This window comes from Equus quagga, chromosome 9 (assembly GCF_021613505.1).
Source record: "Equus quagga isolate Etosha38 chromosome 9, UCLA_HA_Equagga_1.0, whole genome shotgun sequence".
In the NCBI taxonomy this organism is placed as follows: domain Eukaryota; kingdom Metazoa; phylum Chordata; class Mammalia; order Perissodactyla; family Equidae; genus Equus; species Equus quagga.
Genome location: NC_060275.1, coordinates 28,556,277 through 28,579,174, shown reverse-complemented (window position 1 = coordinate 28,579,174; position 22,898 = coordinate 28,556,277). Strand labels below are relative to the sequence as shown.

Below are 22,898 nucleotides of genomic sequence, written 5' to 3'. Positions count from 1 at the left end.
ATGACAGACCATGGCTGAGCTGGGCTCCCCAGATGCCTTTCACACACCTTCTCATAAAAGAGCCTCTCGAGCCGCCCATCCTCCTTCTTCAGGGACAGCCAGCGTCCACACAGGAACAGGAACTCGTCCTCGTTGGTGTCGTTCCAGATCTCCACCTTCTCCACATACCAGTCTGCACACCATTTGGTGTTGTCATGGCGGAGCTTGATCTTGTAGATGACGCCCAGGTCAGCGGCCTCGATGATGAAGGTGTCGGCCTTGGGAGTCCAGATGTGGGGACTTGGTGGGGGGGACACTCCCCACCTCCACCCATTCCCACCCCGACCTTCCAGTACCTTCCATCCCCCTCAATTGTTGGAAAAAACAGACCTTCCTAGCTGGGAGCCCTCCAGGCCCAAGTCCCTAACACAGAGCGTTTAGTAGGTCAAGGCCTCACTCCCACAAGGGCCCCCTTTTGCAGTCCAGTTCCTCTTGGGATAAGCCCTGTGGTGTTTGGAAGACGGACCCTCATGAGCAGATGAGCGAGGGTGGGACAGACACGGGTGCTCTGCCCAGTTCCTGGGCGTCCTTCATTATCTTGAGTATGGCATGAGTTCTGGTGGGAGGCTGGAGGGGGAGAGCCATGGAAGAGGGGAAATGTTCTGAATACTGGGAGGGGCCTGGAGTTCCTGGGGGAAGCTGGGAGGCGGTGGAGGAGCCAGCGGCTGGGCTGCAGGAGAGCAGGCAGAGGGGGGTAGGCTCTGGTGGAGGCACAGCTGAGGGGAGGGCAGAGGACAACATGTGGAATGTGGGTTCGTGAGCGTTTTTGTGTGGGTGTGACATAGGCCCTCCACTGCGTCCCTGACTGTGCCCTCAGTAAAGTGACACTATGCTCTTGGGCACTTGGATTCTCTGGGGATTGCTCCGTGAGATGTGGACTTCCAGGCCTTGGGTGAGGTGGGGTGAAAACACAGGTTGAATGTGGCAGGCAGGAGCCTGGGGAGGGAGAAGAAGGACAGGTGACCCTGAGTGATGCCACTTTCCTTCTGGAAGATGTACTGAGTCCCTGCTGAGCACTGGGAACACAGAGATGAATGAGATAGGATGTCTCCCTCTCCCCGAGACGGCCCCTGTAGTGGGAGCAGCCACCTGGGCCAGGCCGAGGGGCAGGGTTGGGAAGATTCTCCAGGAGGCGGCATTAAGCTGAAGACACGGGGCTGGGCCTTCCAAGCAGCCAGGGCAGGTCAGCCACTGGCTGAGGACACTGCAGGTGAATGGTGCATGGCTGACAGCTGGTGTGGACCCAAGCAGGCCTTGGGGTGCTGGCAAGTGACTGAGTGCATTAGAACAAAACCAGGCACACCCATGACACAGCAATGCCACTTCTTTGCATCTGTCTTGGGGGGACACCTTGAAATATTCACAAGTGTGTTTATTGCCGGATAACTTTTACAGTTATATATAACTGGGAGCCATCTAGGAGTCCAGCACTTGGGGAACAGCTGAATAGCCATGTGGACTGTTGCTTACAAAGAATGAGCCAGCCCCATCTGTGTTTGAGTATCCTGATGTAGAAGATTCCAGGGTAACCCGCTGCACACCAAGCCAGCTGAAGAGCCATCCATATGGGATGACGCCTTTTATGTAAAAAGTTAAAACCACAGAAGAGCATTATGCATTTTCTCAGGGCGTAAGACCATGGACGCAGAGAAAAGGCTTGGAAGGATTTAGAGACAGGAGAGGGTGTAGGGCATTCTGGAAACTGGGGCCCAGGGGTCAGGCTGACAGGGTGGGCCCTGAAGGTTTGTGAATCCCACCCAGGGCTCAGGGCAGATCTGGGATCGGTGGGGAGCCCCTGATGGGTTGAAGTGAAGTGGTGACTTTGGATAGGTTAATTGACGAAGCCGGAGGATAGACTGGATTCCAGGGGCCTGGAGCAGGGGGACCAGGCTGGTTCACTAAGTGAGGTGAGACAGGGAAGGGCTGAGTGGCGCCGGAGTTGACTGGGCTGATCCCAAGTTACTTAGAAGGGAGAATCTCCAAGACCTGGTGACTGACTAGACGTGGGTGGGGAGGGGTGCTGACAGGGAGAGGGTGTGAAGGACAGCTCCTGGATTCTGGAGCAAGCGGTTAGAGAAACGGAAGCTTTTAGATGCTCAGCATGAATTTTAAGTCCCACAAATCGTCAGGGACTGAGCCAGAAGTAGCTCCAGCTCCCCTGATGGGACATCAAAACCGGAGGAAAGAAAGAGAAAGGGATGGGACAGAGGGGAGTGAAGATTTTTCTTTTGATGTAACAATTGCTAAGAAAGAAAAAAGTCTGACTCTGAACACGGAGGAGAATGGATTGCATCACCTTCAGTTATACCTTCATTCATTTATTCTCTCAACAAATATTCACTGTGCCTACTCTGTGCCAGGCTCTGTGGATAGAGCCCCGCACAAAAGTGGATCCATCAGCTGGATGCCTCAGCTTGCTGTCTTACAACACATGTACCAGGTGTTGGCTCCGGGTATCAATAAAGGCAGGGGACAGGAGCTCTCCACGCCTCGACAATGCCCAGCATGAACAAAGAGCTATCTTCATGCCAGGGTGGTTCTAGGCACTTCACATGTTTTCATTCGGCTAACTTATTTTATGGTGGAAGAAACTAACGCACAGAGATGCTAAATAACTTGCCCAAGAACACACAGCTAGTCAGTGTCAGAGCCAGGATCGGAGCTCAGGTGATCTGGCCCCAGCCACAGCGCTGGGCGCCTGACCGCTGAACGGCACTGCCACATCCCACAGCATCATGTGTGGGTGAGCCTGATAACTGTGTCCCTAGTCTAGAGCCAAGGACACCACAAGAGTCACTCGACCTCGTTGGCATTTCATTTGTCCAAAATGGATAGACCTCCTATTAGCTATAAGTGTAGGGAACAATTACATCTCGTGTGTGTGTGTGAGCGCGCGCATGTGTGTGTGAAATTATTTCTCCCTGATGCAAAGTGCTCTTACATTTCCTGTCCTGTTTTTCAGGCCAGGGGTCTACTTAGCTATCACGTCACTATTCCCTCTTCACAAGGAGTAACCAAAGCTAGGGGGACATGGTTCATAGCTGGATGATGGAGCAAACGAATGGGAGCCCTGGGGCCTGACTCCCCGGGGGCCTTGTAGCCAGGCTGGGGCTCCTTCCAGGTGACCTGGCTCATGGGGTCACCAGCCAGCGACAGACCCGTTTAGATGACACCTGCTTTCTTTGTCCCAGAGCTCATTTCCTCCACACCAGCAGCAAGTGTGTCAATAGTAAAGGTCATGCCTGGCTGAGGGTCAGGTTTAGGGGGACCCCTGATAAACACCCACTGATGGATGCAGGAAATCCCCACAGGCAAGGCCACAGATTGGGTTAAGAGCCAGTCTCCTTGCTTTGATCACCCTGAGGCTATCGCCTGGCCTGTGGGGGGGGTTCCAGCAGATTTCGGTGAATGGAGAGAAGGAAAAGCGGCTGAGGAAGCAGAGAAGGGGGTAAGGCAGAAAGGACATGGAGACAGAGAGGAGCCACAGCGGGAGAGGGAAGCCGGGCTGGTGGGAAGGGAAGTTTGGACAGATGTCTTCATTTTGTAAGACCACAGCATGTCAGAGCTGGCCTGGCCTTAGATGCTGGCCAGTCATGTGGTTCTTAAGCCTTCTTGTAGCCTCAGAGCCCTTTGCTTAATAGAGGGCTTGCTTTGCACCCCAACAGATAAGCCAGGTCAAAGTGGACCTACATGGGTGGAGTGGGGTGCCCGTCTGCCCCCTCTATCCCTCCGTGGCTCCCAAGGGCCTCGGTGCTAACCAAGGCTCTGTACAACACGGTTTAACTGATTCACGTCAGGCTCCTCATTTTACAGATGAGGAAACCAAGGCCAGAGAAGTTCAACCAGACAAGGAGTTGACGGCAGAGCCAGGCCTCCAGACCCCCAGTTCAAGCCTCTGTCAGCGCGGCCCCCACCACTCTCATGACCCACCCACAGGGAGCTGGATTTTCTGAAGACAACCCAGTCCCATACAGCCCACAACCTAGGGCTCAAACAGACTTGCTGAAGCCCCACCCGCACCCCACATGCAGGACCCAGGCCCATGCATGGGCAGGGAGAGGGGACCAGCTGCTCTGCAGGGGGAGGTACAAGGACAAATGCCCATGTCAAGGTGTAGGACACTCCACAAAGTTCCCACACAGCCTCGGGGACCAAGAAGAGCTGGCCCCCAGAGAACTGGGCCTGGGAGGGGAAGGGAAGTGGGTAAACTCAGCGTGCCCTTGTACCGTTCCCTTCTCGAACTTGTTGGTGCGGTTCTCTGACTTGCCGAGGTACCGCTCCCCAGTGTCCCCCAGGTCTCCATAGATGGTGATGTAGACCCTGGCGTCCGTCCCTGCTCCGGGAACGTTTCCTGTGAAGATCTGCACGGAGTACAGCACAACTGGGCAGGCAGTGGGACAGACAGACAGACAGACAGATGGACAGACAGGAAAAAAAGGATGGCATCATTTAGGTTTAAGGGAACTGGGTTTGTAGGAGATATTAAGCTTCTGGCCTGGGCTTCGAGGATGAGTCAGTGTCTTCCTTTTATTTGCTTAATTATGAACATTCTGCTACGAATCTGCTGGATTCACCAGTGGGAAGGTCGCCCATCTGATCTGGACACAGGTGGCCTCTAAGAGCCAAGGATGGAGATTTCCCCCAGTGCCCCTCGAACCGTCCACCCATCCACCTGCTTACAGCGTCCTGGGGGAAAGACTCAGGAAACCACCTGACACGTGTGCACACCATGGTCACTCAATCTACCTGCCCTGACATGCTGACGATAACGTGCCATCCCACCATACGGTGACCAGTATCCGTGCCAGGTCATCCTGGACAGTTTATGGGGAACATCAAATATTGTTGAGCGAATAGCTTCCTCAGTGTCCATTTCCATTTTCACCTATTCTCCAATCTGCTGCCATCCAGCATCTGCCCCCAGTTTCCCCAGGGAGACTCCTCTCTCCAAAGCCACAGTGACTGCCACCCTCTCCTTTGTCTCCCATGGCCTGTGGGAAGCGCTCCACACATACTGGTGTGACAGTTATTAAAAATTATTAAGGAAAATAAAAATGAGTGCTGTCCTGTTTTGTTTTGCTGCTGTGGGCTCATCAGGGAAGCATAAAGTATCTGCTTCCCCAGCCTCCACTCCAGCAGGAAAGGCATATCTTACGCTGCTCTGAAGGCTGAGAATTCTCAGTCCCCTCTCCACATCCCTCCATCCAAGGAGCTTTCAAGTTTCAGGCCAAGGAAGAGGAGACTTGGCTAGATTACCCTCAAGCAGAGGGAGGGAAGTTGTGGCTTTGTGGTGAAGGGCGAGGTGGCCCAACTGGGAAGAAGGTTAGTTTCCCAGCCCGGGGGCGGGAGAGGGTTTGGGCGTCTCCGCGGGTGGCAGGAACCCCTCACCTGCACACAGAGACCCAATAGGGAGATGGCTGTGGGCTCATCTGGGGACTTGAAGTGGGAGGCCTCAGGGCTGAAGAGAGGCTCTCTGGACAAATCCAGAGTCCGTGAAGAAGCATTTCCGGCCACCCAGAGAAATGATACCTGCATGTCAGTAGAGAGCCAGCAGCAGCAGTGTGACGATGTGGCAGGAGGCTATAGGTATAGGTGGTACACACCTTGGACTAAGGGCCAGGCCCCTCCTGTGAGTCTCAGGATTCTTCTAAGACCCTCGAAAGGGGATTCCCCCTCTCTGCAGGGCCTAAGAAAGACTTTCTTACCAACCTTGCAAGTGCGCTCACACCACATTTCATTAAATTTAGAAATGTAAGGTGATGTGAATTGCTCATACCCATGGTTATGGAATACATTCACGCCCACATGGCTCCTGTTATTTTCCTCATTTTCCCTGGGATTCTACAGCACTATTCTCTCCTGCTGTCCCTGGCCTCTCTAGACACATCTTCTTGAGTAGTTTTACGAGTTCCTGATCTTCTGCCAGCCCCTTGGATGCCCTTGCGTGCCGGGTTCCGCCCACTACCTCAGCTCTCATTCTGCATGCCCCGGCTGTTGACTGTCGTGAGTGCCCAAGTCTGTATCTCCAACCCAGTTCCCTCCTGTGCTCTGGATCCGCGCCCCTGTCACCCAGTGGACACGTCCACCTTGACAAGATCACAGGTCACAAACTCACATCCAAACCTGAAATCCATCCCCTCCTGGCGCCCCTTTTCCAAACCTTCTCCTCACCCATCCTCCCCGTCTCCGTAGCCCCCCACCCAGCACTCTGCTCCCCAAACCTCCTTGGTGTACTGTGAGAACTGCCCTCAGAGGCCTGCCCCCATCAAGGGCAGGAACCAGGACTAGTCACACTGCCTCCATCTCCCATCTCGCTCAGCTCAGTGCAGAATCCAGTGAACATTTCTTGTGTTTCAAGAACAAATAAAATCTTCTCTTGGCTGTTTAAAGAGTCAACACTACCCAAGCCTGTCTGGCTAATACTGACAGGAGGTAACATTAGGAGCCTTGTCACAGTTTAGACACAACAGTCGATTGTCTCCCCCTCCCCCATTTTTTCTCCCCATCCATTTCCTGGCTGTGCCTTCAGCCCTCTCCACACCTGAATAGGACCTTTTCTAGGAGCCTTGTGCTGGAGTGGGGTGCTGTGTCACCAGGGCTGTGAATAAATGGCTGTCCTTCTCCCCCATCTTCCATCCCCCACTGCTCTCTCCAGTCCTTTGGGAATTAGGAAAACTGATTCAGCTTCTGGGTGCTGAGCAATGCGGTTGTGCAGTCAAATCCGGCTATTTCTGGATCCTCCTCCCTCCCCGTCCCACCCAGGCCACACAGCTCTCAGTGGAAGATGTTTCCCTAGAAACACCACCAAGCACAGAGTGGGTTTGTGGCAGGTGATTCATCTAGAACAGCCAAAGTGTGCCACTGGGATGGCTTTCCAGGGTGGCCTCTGGGATCCAAGTAGAAAAGGAAATTACCCCCCAGATGTAATAGCAAAGAAAATTCGGAACGAGGGATACGGGTAGGGAAAGGCACATTATTGAGACAACAGTCGTTTTTATCGCTGAGTGGCAACTCAGATTAAAGGAAATGTTAGAGCTATGGCTGTCTTACATCCTCCTAGCTCTCTATGGGGCCCAGAATCTTGAGTTTTACTCTAGTTTTTCTCCAAGAAGGCAATGAAACAAATAGAAGCTGGATTTCCAAGCTCTGGGAGCATCTCTGAACCATATAGACTGCCCCCGTGGAGACCCATAGTATTCTTTCGTATATCCTCAGTGGTAGAAAGCCTGTTTTTCACAAGTGAATTTGATTTTTGACATAGCTAAAGCTTATTTGGCGCTGACTAGCTGGGGATGGACATGAACAATGGCACTGCTGGTCAAAACAAAGGTGTGACTCTGTCCATGTGGTCCAGGAAGAATGCATGTGTGTGTGTGCTCACACATTCACACGTGCGCGCACACACACATGCACAGTGTGGAAAGAAAGAAGGCTAAGGACTGAGCCTGGAGCAACACCGCCCGGCAAGAGAAAGGAAAACTGCATTCAATAGGCTAGGCAGAGAGCAGCAAGAGAACCAGAAAATGGTGGTTCGCAAGCAAAGGAAGCAGTACGAGAAGTACACGGTCAGGCCGGTGCAAGTCCTGCAGAGAAAACCACATCAGAGGACGGGGCAAAGGTAACTGGCACCAACAGAAAAGAAACCATGACTTTCGACACCCTGAAGCTGCATCCAGACCCTGAGAAAAAACACACACGAACCCAGTTACATGTTTATCCAGGATGCTTCTGGATTCAGACTTGGTTGAGACGGCTGGATCCAGCAAGAGCAAACCCTGCAGATTAGTAGCCAAATAAACAAGAAGAAGGGAGAGACAAGGACCAGGACAATCCAGGCACAAGAGAACAAATATTTGGATGTATTATCACACTGTCAGGCCAGGAAAGGACTTGAGCACAAGTCCTTTGTGGAGCAAGACAGCTGAGACTTTGAAGAATAGGTCTGCCATTTATTAGCTGTGTGAACTTGGGCAGCTTATGTAACCTCCGTGAACCTCAGTTGCCGTCTCTGCAGAATGGAGATAATAACAGAGCCTGCCTGCTAGGGGCAAAGGCTCCTCCTGGCACGGGGCAGGGGCCGTAAAGGGAGGGCTGCTGCTGCTGAGGGTGGGGCCATCGCACCACACTTACTGTCCAGAGGCTCCTCCACTTCCTTGTAGACTTGCCTTAACGACCCATCTTTCATGTATTTCTCAGTGAAGATGTCATAAGGGACCAGTTCTCGAATGGTCTTCTTGTCATCCTCCGAGGTGGCAAGCCATCGGTCACAAGGGAAAGTCAAGGTCTCTGTGCCCTGGGGTGAGGAGGAAAGAGGAAAATTAGCCCCTAATGTGGAAACCGCCAACTTCAGCTCATTAGCATGTCAACACTCACAGGGACCAAGGACAGGAGTCATGGAGCCCCATGGGATAATGCAGAAGCTACAGGGGAGACCCCCCTCCAGCCCTGCCCCACTTTCAGCAGATCCAGTCTCACTTGAAGACTTCCACAACCACACGAGGGATTGGCTCATGAAAGCGGGGTTCCCTGGGTCACTTATAAATAGATCTCTGAACCCCATCCTGCAGACTTAGCTTCAGTGGGTAACGGGGGGGGCCTCAGTATTTTTAAATTGCTCCCAAATCACTCAAATCTACAGCCATGATTGAGGGCTACCCTTCGGTTAGAATCCTGTGGTTTCAGAATGTTTTGCAAGTTGTCTGGGTGGATTTCTTTCTGTGAGTTGACCTTGAGTCACAGGAAGGGCACGTTGGGTCACTCACTAGTAGTATGGCCCTGGGTGTGGGGAGCAGAGACCTGATTGCCAAGACCCTCCTCCTTCACCCCTAAACCAGGTTCTAAAAGATTCTGCCTTGGACCTGAGCCAGTTCCTGCACCCTGAGTGGACTGCAGGAATTTTCCTCCTAAGATTTTATCTCAACTTAATAAGGCTGTAGGTTCTTGTAGGAAATCTGCCTGGAATCTCTTCTGGAAAGGGGCAAAAGAAACAACAGGACAAACAGGTCAGGAACTCACGTCTTTATCTGGGAGGAGCCTGCGGATGTCCACGTGGGAGCAGTGCCACCCAGGATTTACGCCTGTATTATCGTGGCCAATCCGAATTTTTTCAATAACTTCTCCCACGTCTTCTAACTTTGGCAAGGAGAAAAGGCACCAGATGTTAGCTGGCGGGTCCAGGAAAGTACAGCCTCAGCAACACCCTGTCTCCCCAGGGCATCCACCCTTGAGTCCCTTTGAACTTCCAGAGGTCCTTTTCTCTCGGTATGTCCCATCATCCAGCCAGGCCAGCCCCCACTCTCCTCTGTGCATGCCCCGCTCCTGCTTCCTTTCCCCTTCCCTCACTTAAAATCAGCCTAGACTCCAGAACTCAGTTCAATCGACCTCTGGGAGGCTGTCTCCGCTCTTCATGGTGGAGCCCAGCTCTCTGTCTTCCATTACTTATTGCTGTAGCAGCTCATTCCCTGTTTGAGAACTGACTTGGGTAACAGAAGATGAGTTCCAGTTCTGCCTATGCCCTGTCTTGCCAGGTTGGCCTTCTCCTTGGCCCCTAAGAGTCCCCTTCACCTTCAGCCACTGCTCGTCTATAACCCTCAAATCCCTGTCCCTCAAATTTGACATTTTCTCACCACAGGGCCTTTGCACATGCTCTCCCTGCCTCTCCCCTTTCTTCTTCTAAACCAGTGTCTGCTCAACCTCATCATTTGGGTCTCAGCACAAGGATCATTTCCTCAGGGAAATCCCCTTGATCACCTCGAGAAAGTCAAATCTCTTTATGATAGGCTCTTATAGCACCCTATAGCCCCCCCCCCCAGGCTGTGCAGACTTGAGTTTCCTGGAAGCCCCTCTGCAGAGCTGGCTGCCTGGCCGCTCCCTCAAGCTCTCAGAGGAGACAGCGCAGTCAGCTCCAGGGCAGATGAGGGCTCTTGATGAGTGAATGGCGTCTGAATGATTGATTGAGTCATTCATCAAATGCAAAGCCTCTGAACCATAGACGGAAGTGACCTCCGAATGAACTGAAGCAGCCTCCAACCAGAGGTTTCCTCCCTCCCCACACGCCCACCCACCCACAGTTGGCAGCCAAGGGGAGGCCCATCAGCACTACTTGACGAACCTCCCCCCACTCCCACCCCCTACCCTCATCCCCCCCCCAATTCTAGCCCTGACTCTGCCACCTACTGGCTCTGTGATCTGAGGCAAGCCACTGACCCTCCAGGCTTCAACTTCCTCACCTATAACATGGGGGAGCTGAAGGCAGGGGCATGGACAAGACAACCTCTTGAGGTCACTTCTAGGTCTGAGATCACAGACATGGTTCTTTTTGTTAACTATTCTCTCATTGCAAGGGACCAGCAGAGCGACACATTGCTGCAAACTCTCTGAAGCAATGAGGATGCTACAGCTGCTGTTGCTTCTGCTACCCCACAACCCGCCCCAGCCCCCCAACTCCTTGCTGGCCGGCTCACCCACACCTCATCAGAGAAGTGGCACCCCCTGCGAGCCTGCGAGGGGCTTTCTGAATCATTAAATACAGATCGGTGATTTCAGGCCGATGTTAGTGCCGTGGACACTTTTAATGAGGCCTTATTTTTCACGAGAGAAACACGGTCCGCAGAATCTCCACTTGAGGACGCTAAGCTGCCTGGCAGAACCAGGAACGGAAGATCCACCCCCCTCTCCCTCTGTCCGAGGGCCTCTCTTCCTCCGTCCCTGCCTCATCTCTGATGTTTGAGATGTGAGGACCTCGGCTTCGATGGTACTTTTTAAAATCTTAATCATCCAGCCACTCAGTTGCACATGCTGTGCCAGGGTGCCCATCTCAGCTGTGACCCCGCAGAGAGCAAGGAGACCTTTAGGGGACCACTGGTCAGGGATGGTGGGCCTCAGGGATGAACTCAGATGACGTCAGAATCAGAAGGGACCCTTGTGTTCTCCCAAGATGTGGAAGAGTTAAGCAGAGAAGGCTCTGGAACTGAACTGCTAGAGTCCAAATCCTGGCTCTGTCATTCATTCCTTGTGACCCATGAGCAAGTTTCTTAACCTTCCTGTGCTGTTTCAGCTGTAAAATGAGATACTCGTACTACAGAACTCTCGGAATGGTGATGAGGATTAAATGAGTTGATAAATGTCACCTGCTTAGAACAGGGCTGGCACGTGTGACGTGCTCAATAAATACTAGCTGTCATTGCTACTTTCCTGGCCAGTCCCTGTGTCTTAGGATGAGGCCACAGAGAGGGAGCGGCTTGCTCAGGAGTTAGTGGCTGAGCCAGAACCAGAACCCAGGGTTATGAGTTTGCAATCCAGGGCTCTTACCTCTTACCTGAAGATGGGTCAGAAAAGAGAAATGGAGAGAGAGGGACACAAAGCTTTTTTTGTTGTTTTCAAGCTCTCACCCTCCCCCAACCCCCAGATAGATTTGAAAAGAAAAAAGAAAAAAAAAATAACAACAAATTGCTGGCAAATTACAGCTGCCCATTGGTGGGCACTTGGTTGAGGAAACTCCCCAGAAGACGTGCTGAGGTGCAATCACTGCCCAGGCCACTGACGGCATCGGCTCAGATGACTCACCCACCACGACGACTTGGGTGGGTGAGAGGGTAGTCTGGGTGGAGAGATGAATCACCCTTGAATTTTCCTTGTCAAAAGATTCCACCAAGGTGGCACCCTTCCCACAAGCGCTGACTGCTCCCAGAGAAGGTGGAGCAGCAGGGACTCCCCGGGACAGACACCGACTGAGGAAGAAGGCAGGTGCTCGAGGCTTTGTTTCCCATCAGAAAATAAGGGGCACATCTCCAAAGGTCCCCACTGCCTGGAGAGTCCAGGCTCCTGGGACTCCTACCTCTTCTTCTTCAGAATTGTCCCCCTTAGTTCCTGTTTCATCTGGTCCTCAGCCCAAGTCACGTCACTCTCCTCCCGTCCCCTCTGGCCAAACCTCAAACCACACGCTGTGTTTATTTCCACGTCCGGCCCTTGGCCACGATGTTCCCCTTGCTAGGAATGCCTCCCCTCCTTGTCCCTGCTGATCCCACTTTCAGGTCCAGCTCAAAGCCACCACTTGCAGGGAGCCTTCTCCCTTCTCTGAACACCCATGGTGTGCTCAGTCAGCCCTGCCATGTGCCCTCATCCTCACGGGCTGGTCTTAGCAGGAGCTAAGAGCACATATTCTGAGCCAGTCCTCCTGGGTTTGAATCCAGCTCCCACTATGCCCTAGCTGTGTGATTTTATGCAAGCTACTAAACTCCCTGTGCCTCAGTTTCCCCATCTTTAAACAGGGGTAATTACAGCACAGAGGTGCTGTGAGGGTTAGGTGAATTAACATACATAAAGCCCTACAACAGCGCCTTCTGACCCACAGGACCAGTTATGACGACGATCACCAGACTCTCCCGTTAGCTTTGTGTGGAGGTCAGGGGTTCCCCAGCCGGACTGCAACCCCTTGCAGGCAGAGTCTGAGTCCTCTTCCCTTGTCTCTTCCACCCAACCTAGCACACAGTGGCATGCACAGGGCAGGCACTGAACTGAAGCAGACAGGGTACTAAGGTGACCGACCTACGTCCACAGTAAACCCCCAGGCCAGAGCCAAGGGGGAGCCAAGGAACACACAGGATGTTCTTCTGTTTTGGGTTGTTTGGCCTTAGCTTGGCAGGTGAGCAGAAGGCACAGTTATGTGACGAGCAGGTCTGGAAGCCAGGCTGTCCCCACGGATACACGTCTGTTGTTGGTAGCACTGGAGATGGCCCCAGGGAAATTGGAATTGTGCCCTAGTTTCCCCAAGGCCTGTCCACTCCTTATCACCTTTGATGCTGACACCAGTCCTAGAGGGGCAGGGCGAGGTTCACCGTCCTCCTGGTACTCGGATGTACTGAGGCCCAGAGAGCTCGGATGAACTGCCCATCTTCCTCACCAACAGCAGCCCATCAAGGTGAAAGGCACGTGACTGCCTCTGGGCGCAGGGCTCTTTCTCCTGCCCCCTCTTCTGACCTGCCGCACCTCCCAGACCTGGCTCCCCGGCAGCCTGCTGAGCCCAGGTACCTCCATAATGAAGCGGGAGGCGGACTTCCTCTCAAAGAACAGCTTCTGCTCCCTCTTGTTGGTGCACAGGTACTTCTGCTGGGTGCACACGGCATCGCAGCCGTAGATGACGATGAAGATGTTGGCGTCTGTACCAGCAGCAAAGACATCACTGGTGTAGAGGATGATCTCGTAAGGGACAACTGGGGGCGGAGGACAGAGGGTTAGCTTAGAGGGGAGGTGAGAACAGAAAACGAACGAGGGCAAGGTCGAGTTCTTCACCAGCACCGCCACCCTGGGCCCCTTCACCAGGGAGCTGCTGCCCAGGAATTTGGGCCTTCACATTGTCGTCCAGTAACCACAGAGTGGGGGGAAGTGTCCTGTCATTCCTAGTGCCCACAGGAAGCCCCTGTCACCTCAGACCAGGTCTCCATGGCTCTCACATCACAGAGCTAGTACAACAGATTGGCTGAAAGCACAGGCTCTAACCTGACTATCTGTGTGACCTGGGCAAGTCACTTATGAGCCTCCGTTTCCTCATCTGTAAAGCATCCTCAACATGCTCCCTAGCTATAGACACCCTATAAACAAGAGAATTATATTTCAGGGGGCAACTTTCGCATTGGATCAGCCAGTCTATAGTGGTGAGAGTCCTCTCTCTTCTCTTCCCGTCCCCCTCTCCCAGTCCCTCACTCACTCCGTGCTGGCCTGCCCTCCCCAATTCATCCATGTTGCATCTGGCCCCTTTTTGGGTTGGATGCTGCAGGGGGCCTTCTGTTCCCCATCATTCATGTCCCCTCACTTTATAGGAGTCTCCTATTGGGGAGGGGAGTAGAGGAGGTGAGGGATGCACCAGAGTTTACTCAGTCCCAGCAGGGACTGTCTGTCCTGAAGAGAGAGGTTGGCCATCAGTGTTGTTGGCAAGCAGCTTCCCGGTGGGCGGCCACCAGCATGAGCAGAGGACCTTTTGTTTCAGGAATTCTTGGGATGCTTGTTGAAAATACAGGTTCTAAATATTTAACCCAGACTCCACACTAAAGTTGAGACCAGTGTTCTAAGAGAGTGTATTGCTAACTACGGGCTGAGATCCATTAGCAGGTTGTCAAGTGAATTTGGTGGGTCATCACCAGTATTTTAAAAAATATATGGAATTGAATGAAATCGAATAGAAAATATCACTGTCCATCACACATAGTGAAGATAAAGCTTTTTGGTGGCACTTATTGTTTGTTGCATTTGTATATAAATGTGCATACTTACTCTAAGTCACACAAAAAAGGATGAAAAACCCAGAGGTATAGTTCAAGCAGAAATCTACCCAACCTGTGGTCTTGACCTTGAAAGGAGTCCCGTTACAAGTCACCTTCTCACAGATGACCCCAACCTTCTCCAGAGGAGGAATTGCCTTTTATTATCATGGTTACTTTGCTGTGGGACTGTAGTAGCAATTGTCATTCCTTGAGTGTTTGCTATTTGCCAGGCTCTGTACTAAACAGTCTACATTCCTCAGCTCCTTTAACCTTCACAGTGACCCCAGGAAGTGGGTGTTACTATACTCCACTCTATGGATGAGAAAACCAAGGCTCAGAGAGGTGAAGGATCTTGACCCAGATCATACAGCTTGTCAACGGTGGAACTTGAACTTGAACTCAGGCTTGTCTGACCCCAAATCCTGTGTGGTCAGCCTCTAGGGGTGCTGTTGTCGTGAACTGGAGGTGAGGAGTGCTGCCTACCCACAAACCACAGGGAGGGGTAGCCTATGGCGGTGACCGCTGGTCAACTTAATATCAGACTGGCCTGAACAGGGTCCTCAGTAGCAGGTTAAGGGGAAACATAGTCCTGACCCTGCCAGGCCCTCAAGCAGGACCGGAGGTGCCATCTCCGTAGCGTGCGGCCCCTTCCTCTGAGTCTTCTTGGGTTTCTCCACTGTCTAAGGCCCGGGAGGCCTTGAGCAGAGAAGATGGCAATGGATAGGAGCTCTCCTGAGGCTAGCGGGCAGTGGGAGCAGCCCTGGAAACGTCCTGGGAGGAGCAGCCCACCCTTCAGCCCTCATTCCTCTAGGCCTGGGCTCAGATTTGCTTCTCGGCCTCTAGCTCTGCCTCTGCCATTGAGTAGCTGTGTGTCCTTGGCCAAATGGCTGTACTTCTCTGGGCCTCAGCTTCCTCGCCTGTAAAATGAGGGAGTCTAACCAGATCTGTGGTTTTCAGTTTGTTTAACTGTGGAATTCTTATAAATACATTTATCAAGAATGTTCAGAAAAAGCTTGACTTTTTAAAGCTGAGGAGCTTTTCTGGATGGCATGAATTGGGGGCTTTTCCCCCCTCAGCCTTTCCCCTCCTCCCATTGGCTGCCCTGAGACACCCCCTTCGACTTCCACGGATCCTCAGAACGTAGGTTGAAGGCTAAGGTCCCTCCCAGCCCTAACAGGGCATGGTTCTGACATTCAGGGCTCCATGCTATGTCCTGCCTCCCCCGGGAGCCTATAAGTTCGGGCCATCACAACAGCCCCTTCCTAATTTACATGCCTCTCCTGTGTGGCTCCATCTTGATCTGCTCTTCACGTATTGGGCAGCCTTGATGAACTGCCTTGATTCCTTCTAGGCCCTTGAAAATGACGACTGGGCACTGTTCCCCACCATTCTTGGGGCTGCCACTCCCTAGACCCTGGGGTCCCTGGCTTTGGGCCCCCAAGACCTTTTCCAACCAGGGCAGTAGGTTCTGAGCAGCAGACCCTGCTCTCTGTGCTCCCATGTGGGGAGAACCGTACTTCAAAGCTGCCTCCACAGCTCTTCAGTGTGAAAGTCAATTCTTTCCTGCATTATTATTATTTTCATTGTTTGCAAATGTGAATCTAAGACAAAGGGCAAACGTGCTCGTTTTAATATCAGACTGGAACTGAATATACTCAAGGTCAGGTCACACAACTCCCTTTTTTGTACAGAGCAAAGCCTGTCAAGGGCATGAAGGGAGAAATGGGTGCTTCTGTCCTGAACGGTCCCACTCAACACTGCCGCCAGCTCTGTGCCCATCCGTCAGGTCAGTGTGTCTGACATACACTGCAGGTGGCTCCCGGGGGCAGAGGCTGGATCCAGCTTTTGCTTTGTACGTGCAGGGACTTTACGAGAGGAAAATGTCACTTTATTTCAGTTTTTGAACCAGAAAATATTCTGATGATCTGGTCATTTACAGTTTAATCCCTTTGGGCAAAAAAAAAAAAAAAGGTTCCTCAATGATTCATACTGTTTAAGTACGAGTTGTTTGGGAGAAATCTCTCGGCACAGGTAGCTATTTGGTTAGAAAGAAATTGTATTCTCTGGGTTTTGTTCAGATTTCAGCAAATTCAGACAGATTTTTATCGTTTGGTTGATTTCAGTTGATTCCCAGCACCTATATGGCCCTATATGTATATCAATATTTAATATGCACTTTAGGATGATGATGACAGTGGAAGGGAAGTGTTGAGACTTTACCAAATTGTCCCCTTCCTCCTTTCCTTTAGATGGTAAAAGGAATTACATTTACCTTCTTTTCAAGTTCTTTTTTGTCCCCAATCAGGATAAAATCTTACAGCGGTCATTTCTTTGGCATGTTAATGGCTGGAATAAGGATTGGTGATGGGGTTGATAAGGATCCCTCACAGTTAGACCTTTATCTTTTTTCCTTTTTGGGTCTGACAACCATCCTGCATTATTATCTCTCTTTTACAGATGAGGAAACTGAGCCCCACATAGGTCAGGCTCTCTCTGCCTGTTGTCACCAGCAATTTTGGGGTGGAGTTTGGAATAAGTCCCATATTTCCTTTCCCTGGGTCCAGCGTTCTGCCCACAGCCTGCACAGGTACCAGGGAATTTGGGAAAGGAGCCAGAGACCCAAATCTCCAAGGTGGGCCTGACCCAGGGTGAATGTTGGACGAGAGACTGGGACCGAGTTGGGGTGGCAGGCAATGGGGTCCAGGAGGAAAGCCAGCCTTGCTATGCACGGTTCCTACATGGCGTGTACAGTCTCGTCTGAAGCTCCGCATGGAAGAGGTCCCTGACGATGGCCCCGTCATCTTCATTCCTGGCCAGCCAGCGGCCACAGGGGAACGTCATGCACTTTCCAAGAGATGGGGCGTCCACCTCTACCCAGTCTACAAACCAGCCTGGAGCCTTGCCTGGAGAGAAGGGGACACAGAATCCGTTAAGGACTTCTCCAGGCGTGGCTTCCCATGGGTAACTTCAGGGACTCCGAACATCCCTCCCTGCTTGACATCTGATGCCTACAGCTCCACCATGAACACACCATCCCTTTTGCTTACAGCATTGCTAAAATGATTCCTGTCAAACTGTGCACCCAGCTGAAGATGGATCACACTCCAGGCTGCTGTCAGTCAAAGTAGCAAGAGCAAAGAAGCAGAGGAAGAGATGACAGGAGGCAGAGAGTCTAGGAGGAATGAAGCAAGGACCCTGCCCAGGGTGGAAGGCACTCCAAGCAGGAAACCCAGGGATGCCAGAGAGCCTATTAACAAGGACTGCATAATTTCACCCAGTGGCGGGATAAGACTCTGAGCTCCCTGGCCTCAGTTTGTGATGCATGAAGGGAAGGGAGATCAGCAAAGGATTGATGACCCTCCCTGGGAAACGAGCGCTCAAGCTTGAAGAAGGAAATGGAGGCCAGGCAGAGAGCCCTGCGCCCCAGTCCCAGAGGCGAGGAGGAAGCTCTCCTTCCTCACGCTTAGGAGATGTGGTTTGAAGATCAAGAAAACGTGTCCTGCTTTACCAAAAGAGAACAAACTTGGGCACGTCCTTTGTCTGGCTGTACTGTCAGTGGGTTCTGGGAAGGATTGGCTAGATCACTGGTTCTCAAAGTGGGGTCCCCAGAGCAGCAGCCTCAGCATCACTTGTGAGAAATGTAAACTCTTGGGCCCCATCCCAGACCTACTGAATCAAAGACTAGGGGTGGGGCCCAGAAATCTGTGTTTTAACAAGCCCCACTCCCTAAGTGTTTGAGAACCACTGAGCTAGGTCAAGATTGTCAAATCTGGCTGCACATTGCAATTACTGAGGGTGGGGGATGGGAGAAGTCTTTAAAATTCACCAGTATCCACCTACTCCAGACCAATTAGATCAGAATCTCTGCATGCAGCCGGGGCTCTACTGGGCTGAAGGGAGTGAGAAGATGGGGCATTATGGAAGGTAAACGACATCCAATTTCTCCACCCCCCCCCCCCACCCCCCCGCAGGTTCTTTCCCAAACACCCACGGGGACCTGTCCATGGTCCTTACATTCTTAGCAGGGAACAGAGGGGAGGGAAGCCAGACCTGTGTTGTCATGGCCGATCCTGACTTTCCACAGATCTCCCAGGTCCAGGGTCTCCACTGTGAAGATTTCGATGCTGTCCCTCTCAAACTTGTCGCTATTGGTCTTGGAGGATTTCAGGAGGGTCATTCCTGCCGAGCAAATGACCCCAACATGACCGACTGGGCCCAAGACCTTCAAACCTAGTCTGCCCACCCTTTTAGTCTCTCCTCATAATGTCCAAATTTTTGAACTTTCATCAAATTTAGACTATGCGATTACCATCCACTGGGCACCTTGGCACATTTGGCAATTTCTTTTCTGGTGAGCGTCTTTTAATTGAACTTTGCAATAACCCTCTGAGGTATGTATTTTTATTTCCAGTTTGTATCTAAAGAAAACGAGACACACCAATAGGTTAAGTGCCTTATCCAAGACCACCCAGGAGAAAGTGGTGGGGCCCTAAGTCGATGTCTGCTGTCCTTCCACACCCCTCACGTCCCTCCATGTGTGGAGGGAGCTGATGACAAAGCCACCCTCCCCATGCACCTGGGGAAACAGGGCCTCCACTGCAGGGCGAGGCATGTGGGAATTCTCTGGAGACTCTTCTCTGGACGGCAGAAAGAGGCATGGCTTCAAATGCCCCCCACCAGCCATCTCACCTTCATGATCAGTGCTTGGACCCTGGCTGTGGAGGCACTCTGAAATTTGAGGTGGGCTCAAAGGCATCACCATCCCCTCCTGCCTCAGCAGGCACCACATTGCCCTCAAGTCTCTTCACCCCCATTAGTCCCAGCTCTGGGCCACCTCCTGCAGGAAGTCTTCTGATCCTCACAGACTCACGCAGACTGAAGTGCACAGAGTCAGACAGACCTTGGTTCAACATCTGTTCGCTTGGCTCACTTGCCGCCTGGGTGGCCTTGGGCAAGTTAAGTTATTTTCTGAGACTTGGTTTTCTCAAATGTCAAAAAGCATGGTTTGGTGCCTTCCCCATAGAGTTGTTGTGAGAATTTAAGAAGATGAAGACTGTTGAGTGCTCAAGAATGTGCCTAACACCTAGAAATCCTTTGGCAAATAAAAGCAGTTGATAGGGCCCCTCAATCCCATTGATGGTGATTCAGTAACTATCATAATGACATACATTTATAAGTTATGACCTAATTCACTCATTATACATTATCTGCATGATCTAACCTATTAAATAGTAATTAATGTTTATTGAGTGTCATTTTGTCTCAAATATTTTACATGTTCAATTTCATTAAATCCACAATTATATGAGGCACATACTCATTTAATCTCCATTTTACAAATGAGAGAAACTAAGACACAGAGCGGTTAAGCAACCTGCCCAAGGTCACACAGCTAATAAGTGGTACAGCAGAAATTTAAACCAATCAGTCAAGCTTGAGTCCATGCTCTACCACCACACCACTGTATTAGAATATGAACACCTCAAAGTCAGGAATTAGGTCCCTTCAACAATGCTTGGAACAGAGCTCTGAAACCACAGGGTTTTGAGTAAAGACATGATGACTACTTGAGGAACTGGCTCCTCTCTGAACTCAGACAGAATGGCTGGACAGGTGGCCCAAGTAGATGGCTGACCCCAGCACTAAATGCCACCTTCTCTGAGTACCTTGGCAGAGATGCCAGAATGACTCCAAGACTCTTTGAGCATCTCATATTGAGGGTACCACGGGACCCATTGCCTGAATCTCATTGGAGGCTTGGAGGAGCCATGTTTTCCCAGGTTGTTATTAAGGTAGAGATAGAGTTAGGGCTACCTCTGCCATTAGAACAGAAGGAGAAAGCTGGCAGCAGACAAAGAGAGGAGACCACTCACAGGACTAGGGAGCCCCTTCGTTATGGTTTTGAAAGGCAAACAGAGGGATGGTTCCAGGAAAGGCATCGGAAATGGTGAAAACTTTCAGAAAGACATGGGAAAAGACTGACCACCCAAGAGATCGGGCACCAGTACCTGGGGAGAGGATCCTGAAGGGAAGGTGAGTCGTATGGCTTCCAAACCCTTCTCCGTGGGAGAGCCAGCAATGAGGACAGGAGAGAGGCAGGGGCTCTTTGCCCCCTGGAGTGCAGAAGGACCGACCTAATAAGACTTAGGAAGAATTTCTAAAGCAGCCAGCACTCACAATCTAGGTAGAAAAGTCATCTTATGTGGAGATTTTTAAGAAAGAAAGGAACTGCCTTTCTCTGATGGTGCCAGTTGCATGCAATCTATCAAGAGTCAGAAGCATACAAGAATATACAAGAATGGAGAAAGGATAATCTCCTCAATAAGTGGTGCTGGGAAAACTGGATAGCTACATGGAAAAGAATTAATTTGGACCCTTATCTTACACCATACACAAAACTCAACTCAAGATAGATTACGGACTTAAATGGAAGACCTGACACTGAAAAACTCCTAGAAGAAAACATAGAGGAAAAGCTTCATGACACTGGTCTTGGCAATGATTTCACAGGTATGACACCAACAGCACAGGCAACAAAAACTAAAACAAGCAAGTGGGACTACATCAAACTAAAAAGTTTCTCCACAGCAAAGGAAACAATCAACAGAGTGAAAAGGCAACATACGGAATGGGAGAAAATATTTGTAAACCATATATCTGATAAGGGGTTAATATTCAACATATATAAAGAACTCCAACAACCCAATAACAAAAGAATGAATAAGCCAATTAAAAACGGACTGAAGATTTAAATACACATTTCTCAAAAGAAAACATACAAATAGCCTCCCAAAAATACTATTTGTTACTAATTATCAGGGAAATGACAATTAAAACCACAATGAGTTATCACCTTATGCCTGTCAAGATGGTTACTATCAGAAAAACAAAAGATAAGTGTTTGTGAGGATGTGGAGAAACTGGAACCCATGGACATAGTTGGTGGGAATGCAAAATAGTGCAGCTGCTATGGAAAACAGTATGAAAGTTCCTCAGAAAATTAAAAATAGAACTACCATATGACCCAGCAACCGCACTTCTGGGTACATATCCAAATAACTGAAATCAGGATTTGAAAAGACATCAGCACTCCCATGTTCATTGCAGCACTATTCACAATAGCCAAGAGGTGGAAAAAACCTAAATCTCCGTTGACAGAAGAAGGGATTTTTAAAAAGTAGTATATATACACAATGGAATACTATTCAGCCTTAAAAAGAAGGAAATTCTCCAATATGCAAAAATCTGGATGGTCCTTGAGGACATTACACTTAGTGAAATAAGCCAGTCACAGAACAGACGAGTACAGCATGATTCCACTTATATGAGCGATCCAAAATAGTCAAATTTTTAAAATCAGTAACTGGATTGGTGGTTACCAGGAGCCGGGGAGAGGAGGAAATGGGGAGTCATTAACCAACAGGTATGAAGTTTCAGTTTAGTAAGATTAATAAGCTCTAGAGGTCTGTTGTACAACACCTACCTATAACCAACAATAATGTAGTGAATGTATTAACATATTAAAACTTGTTAAGAGGACAGATCACATCTTAAATGTTCTTCCCACAACAAAATAAAACAATAAAGAGGAATTCTTAAAAATGATTTTTTAAAAAAGAGAGAGCTAGATGCATGACCAGGATTTCCTTGGAAAGTTCTGGAGAATCTCCCAGGCTCCCTGGGGAGGAATGTGGGTGAACCACGCCCTGCCTTGCTTTCTTACCAGTGTCATCTTGCGTGCCAAAGAGTGTGATGAAGACGTTGGCATCTGTGCCCGCATTCTTCTTGTCCCCGGTCTTTATGGTCACCGAGAATGTGGTAGATTTATCTGCCAGAAGAGGAGTGGGGAGAAGTAAGTGGTAGATTGCTCCTCCCATGAACGGAGGATAGAACAACCATACAGAGCACGTGTCTATGTTCATATTGACCATTTCTGTGATTCGCTTTACTCGCAGCATGGGTTATTGTGCAGTTGCCTTTAGTCTGGAAACTTTCTGAAGGCAGAGATGAGGTCTCCCCCATCTCCAGCTCACACAGGAAGTCCTCAATCAATAAAGTTATAGGATGCTTAGGGGGGCACTAGGGGTGACTGTGAGGGTCAGAGGCTCCTCCAGGAGCCCTGATCTGACTCTTCCAGGTTGGGAAGAGTTTTAGGGATGTGCGTTTCCAGGAAGGGAGCACAAGCATCATAGAACTCGAAAGTTCATTCTTTCCCTTGACAAAAAGAGGGCCCAGCCCCATGGCCAAGTGGTTAAAGTTCTGAGTGCTCTGCTGCAGCAGCCCAGGTTTGCAGGTTTGGATCCCAGGCACAGACCTACTCCACTCACCAGCCACACTGTGGTGGTGTCCCACATACAATACAGAGGAAGATTGGCACAGATGTTAGCTCAGGGACAATCTTCCTCAAGCAAAAAAGGAGGAGGACTGGCAACAGATGTTAGCTCAGGGCGAATGAGCTTCCTCAGCAAAAAAATAAATAAATAAAGTATTAAGAGCAGATAATGTGCCTGGAGGGGAGGATACAAGACTAAGTCAGAACCAGCTACAACTATTCTATTCTATTCTATTCTATTCTATTCTATTCTATTCTATTCTATTCTA

The 22,898-nt window shown here is 50.5% G+C and overlaps 1 protein-coding gene across 1 annotated transcript in view; it reads right to left on the bottom strand.

The window, feature by feature from the left end:
- LOXHD1 (lipoxygenase homology PLAT domains 1) overlaps window positions 1-22,898 on the bottom strand; it is a 169,384-nt gene that overhangs the window by 44,116 nt on the left and 102,370 nt on the right. The window contains exons 23-30 of the mRNA XM_046672168.1: window positions 22,021-22,125; window positions 18,348-18,476; window positions 17,036-17,200; window positions 13,069-13,250; window positions 9,055-9,171; window positions 8,170-8,332; window positions 4,266-4,420; window positions 48-257 (exon numbers count right to left, since the gene is read on the bottom strand). Coding sequence (XP_046528124.1) covers window positions 48-257; window positions 4,266-4,420; window positions 8,170-8,332; window positions 9,055-9,171; window positions 13,069-13,250; window positions 17,036-17,200; window positions 18,348-18,476; window positions 22,021-22,125 — 1,226 coding nt within the window. The remainder of the gene's footprint in view (window positions 1-47; window positions 258-4,265; window positions 4,421-8,169; window positions 8,333-9,054; window positions 9,172-13,068; window positions 13,251-17,035; window positions 17,201-18,347; window positions 18,477-22,020; window positions 22,126-22,898) is intronic.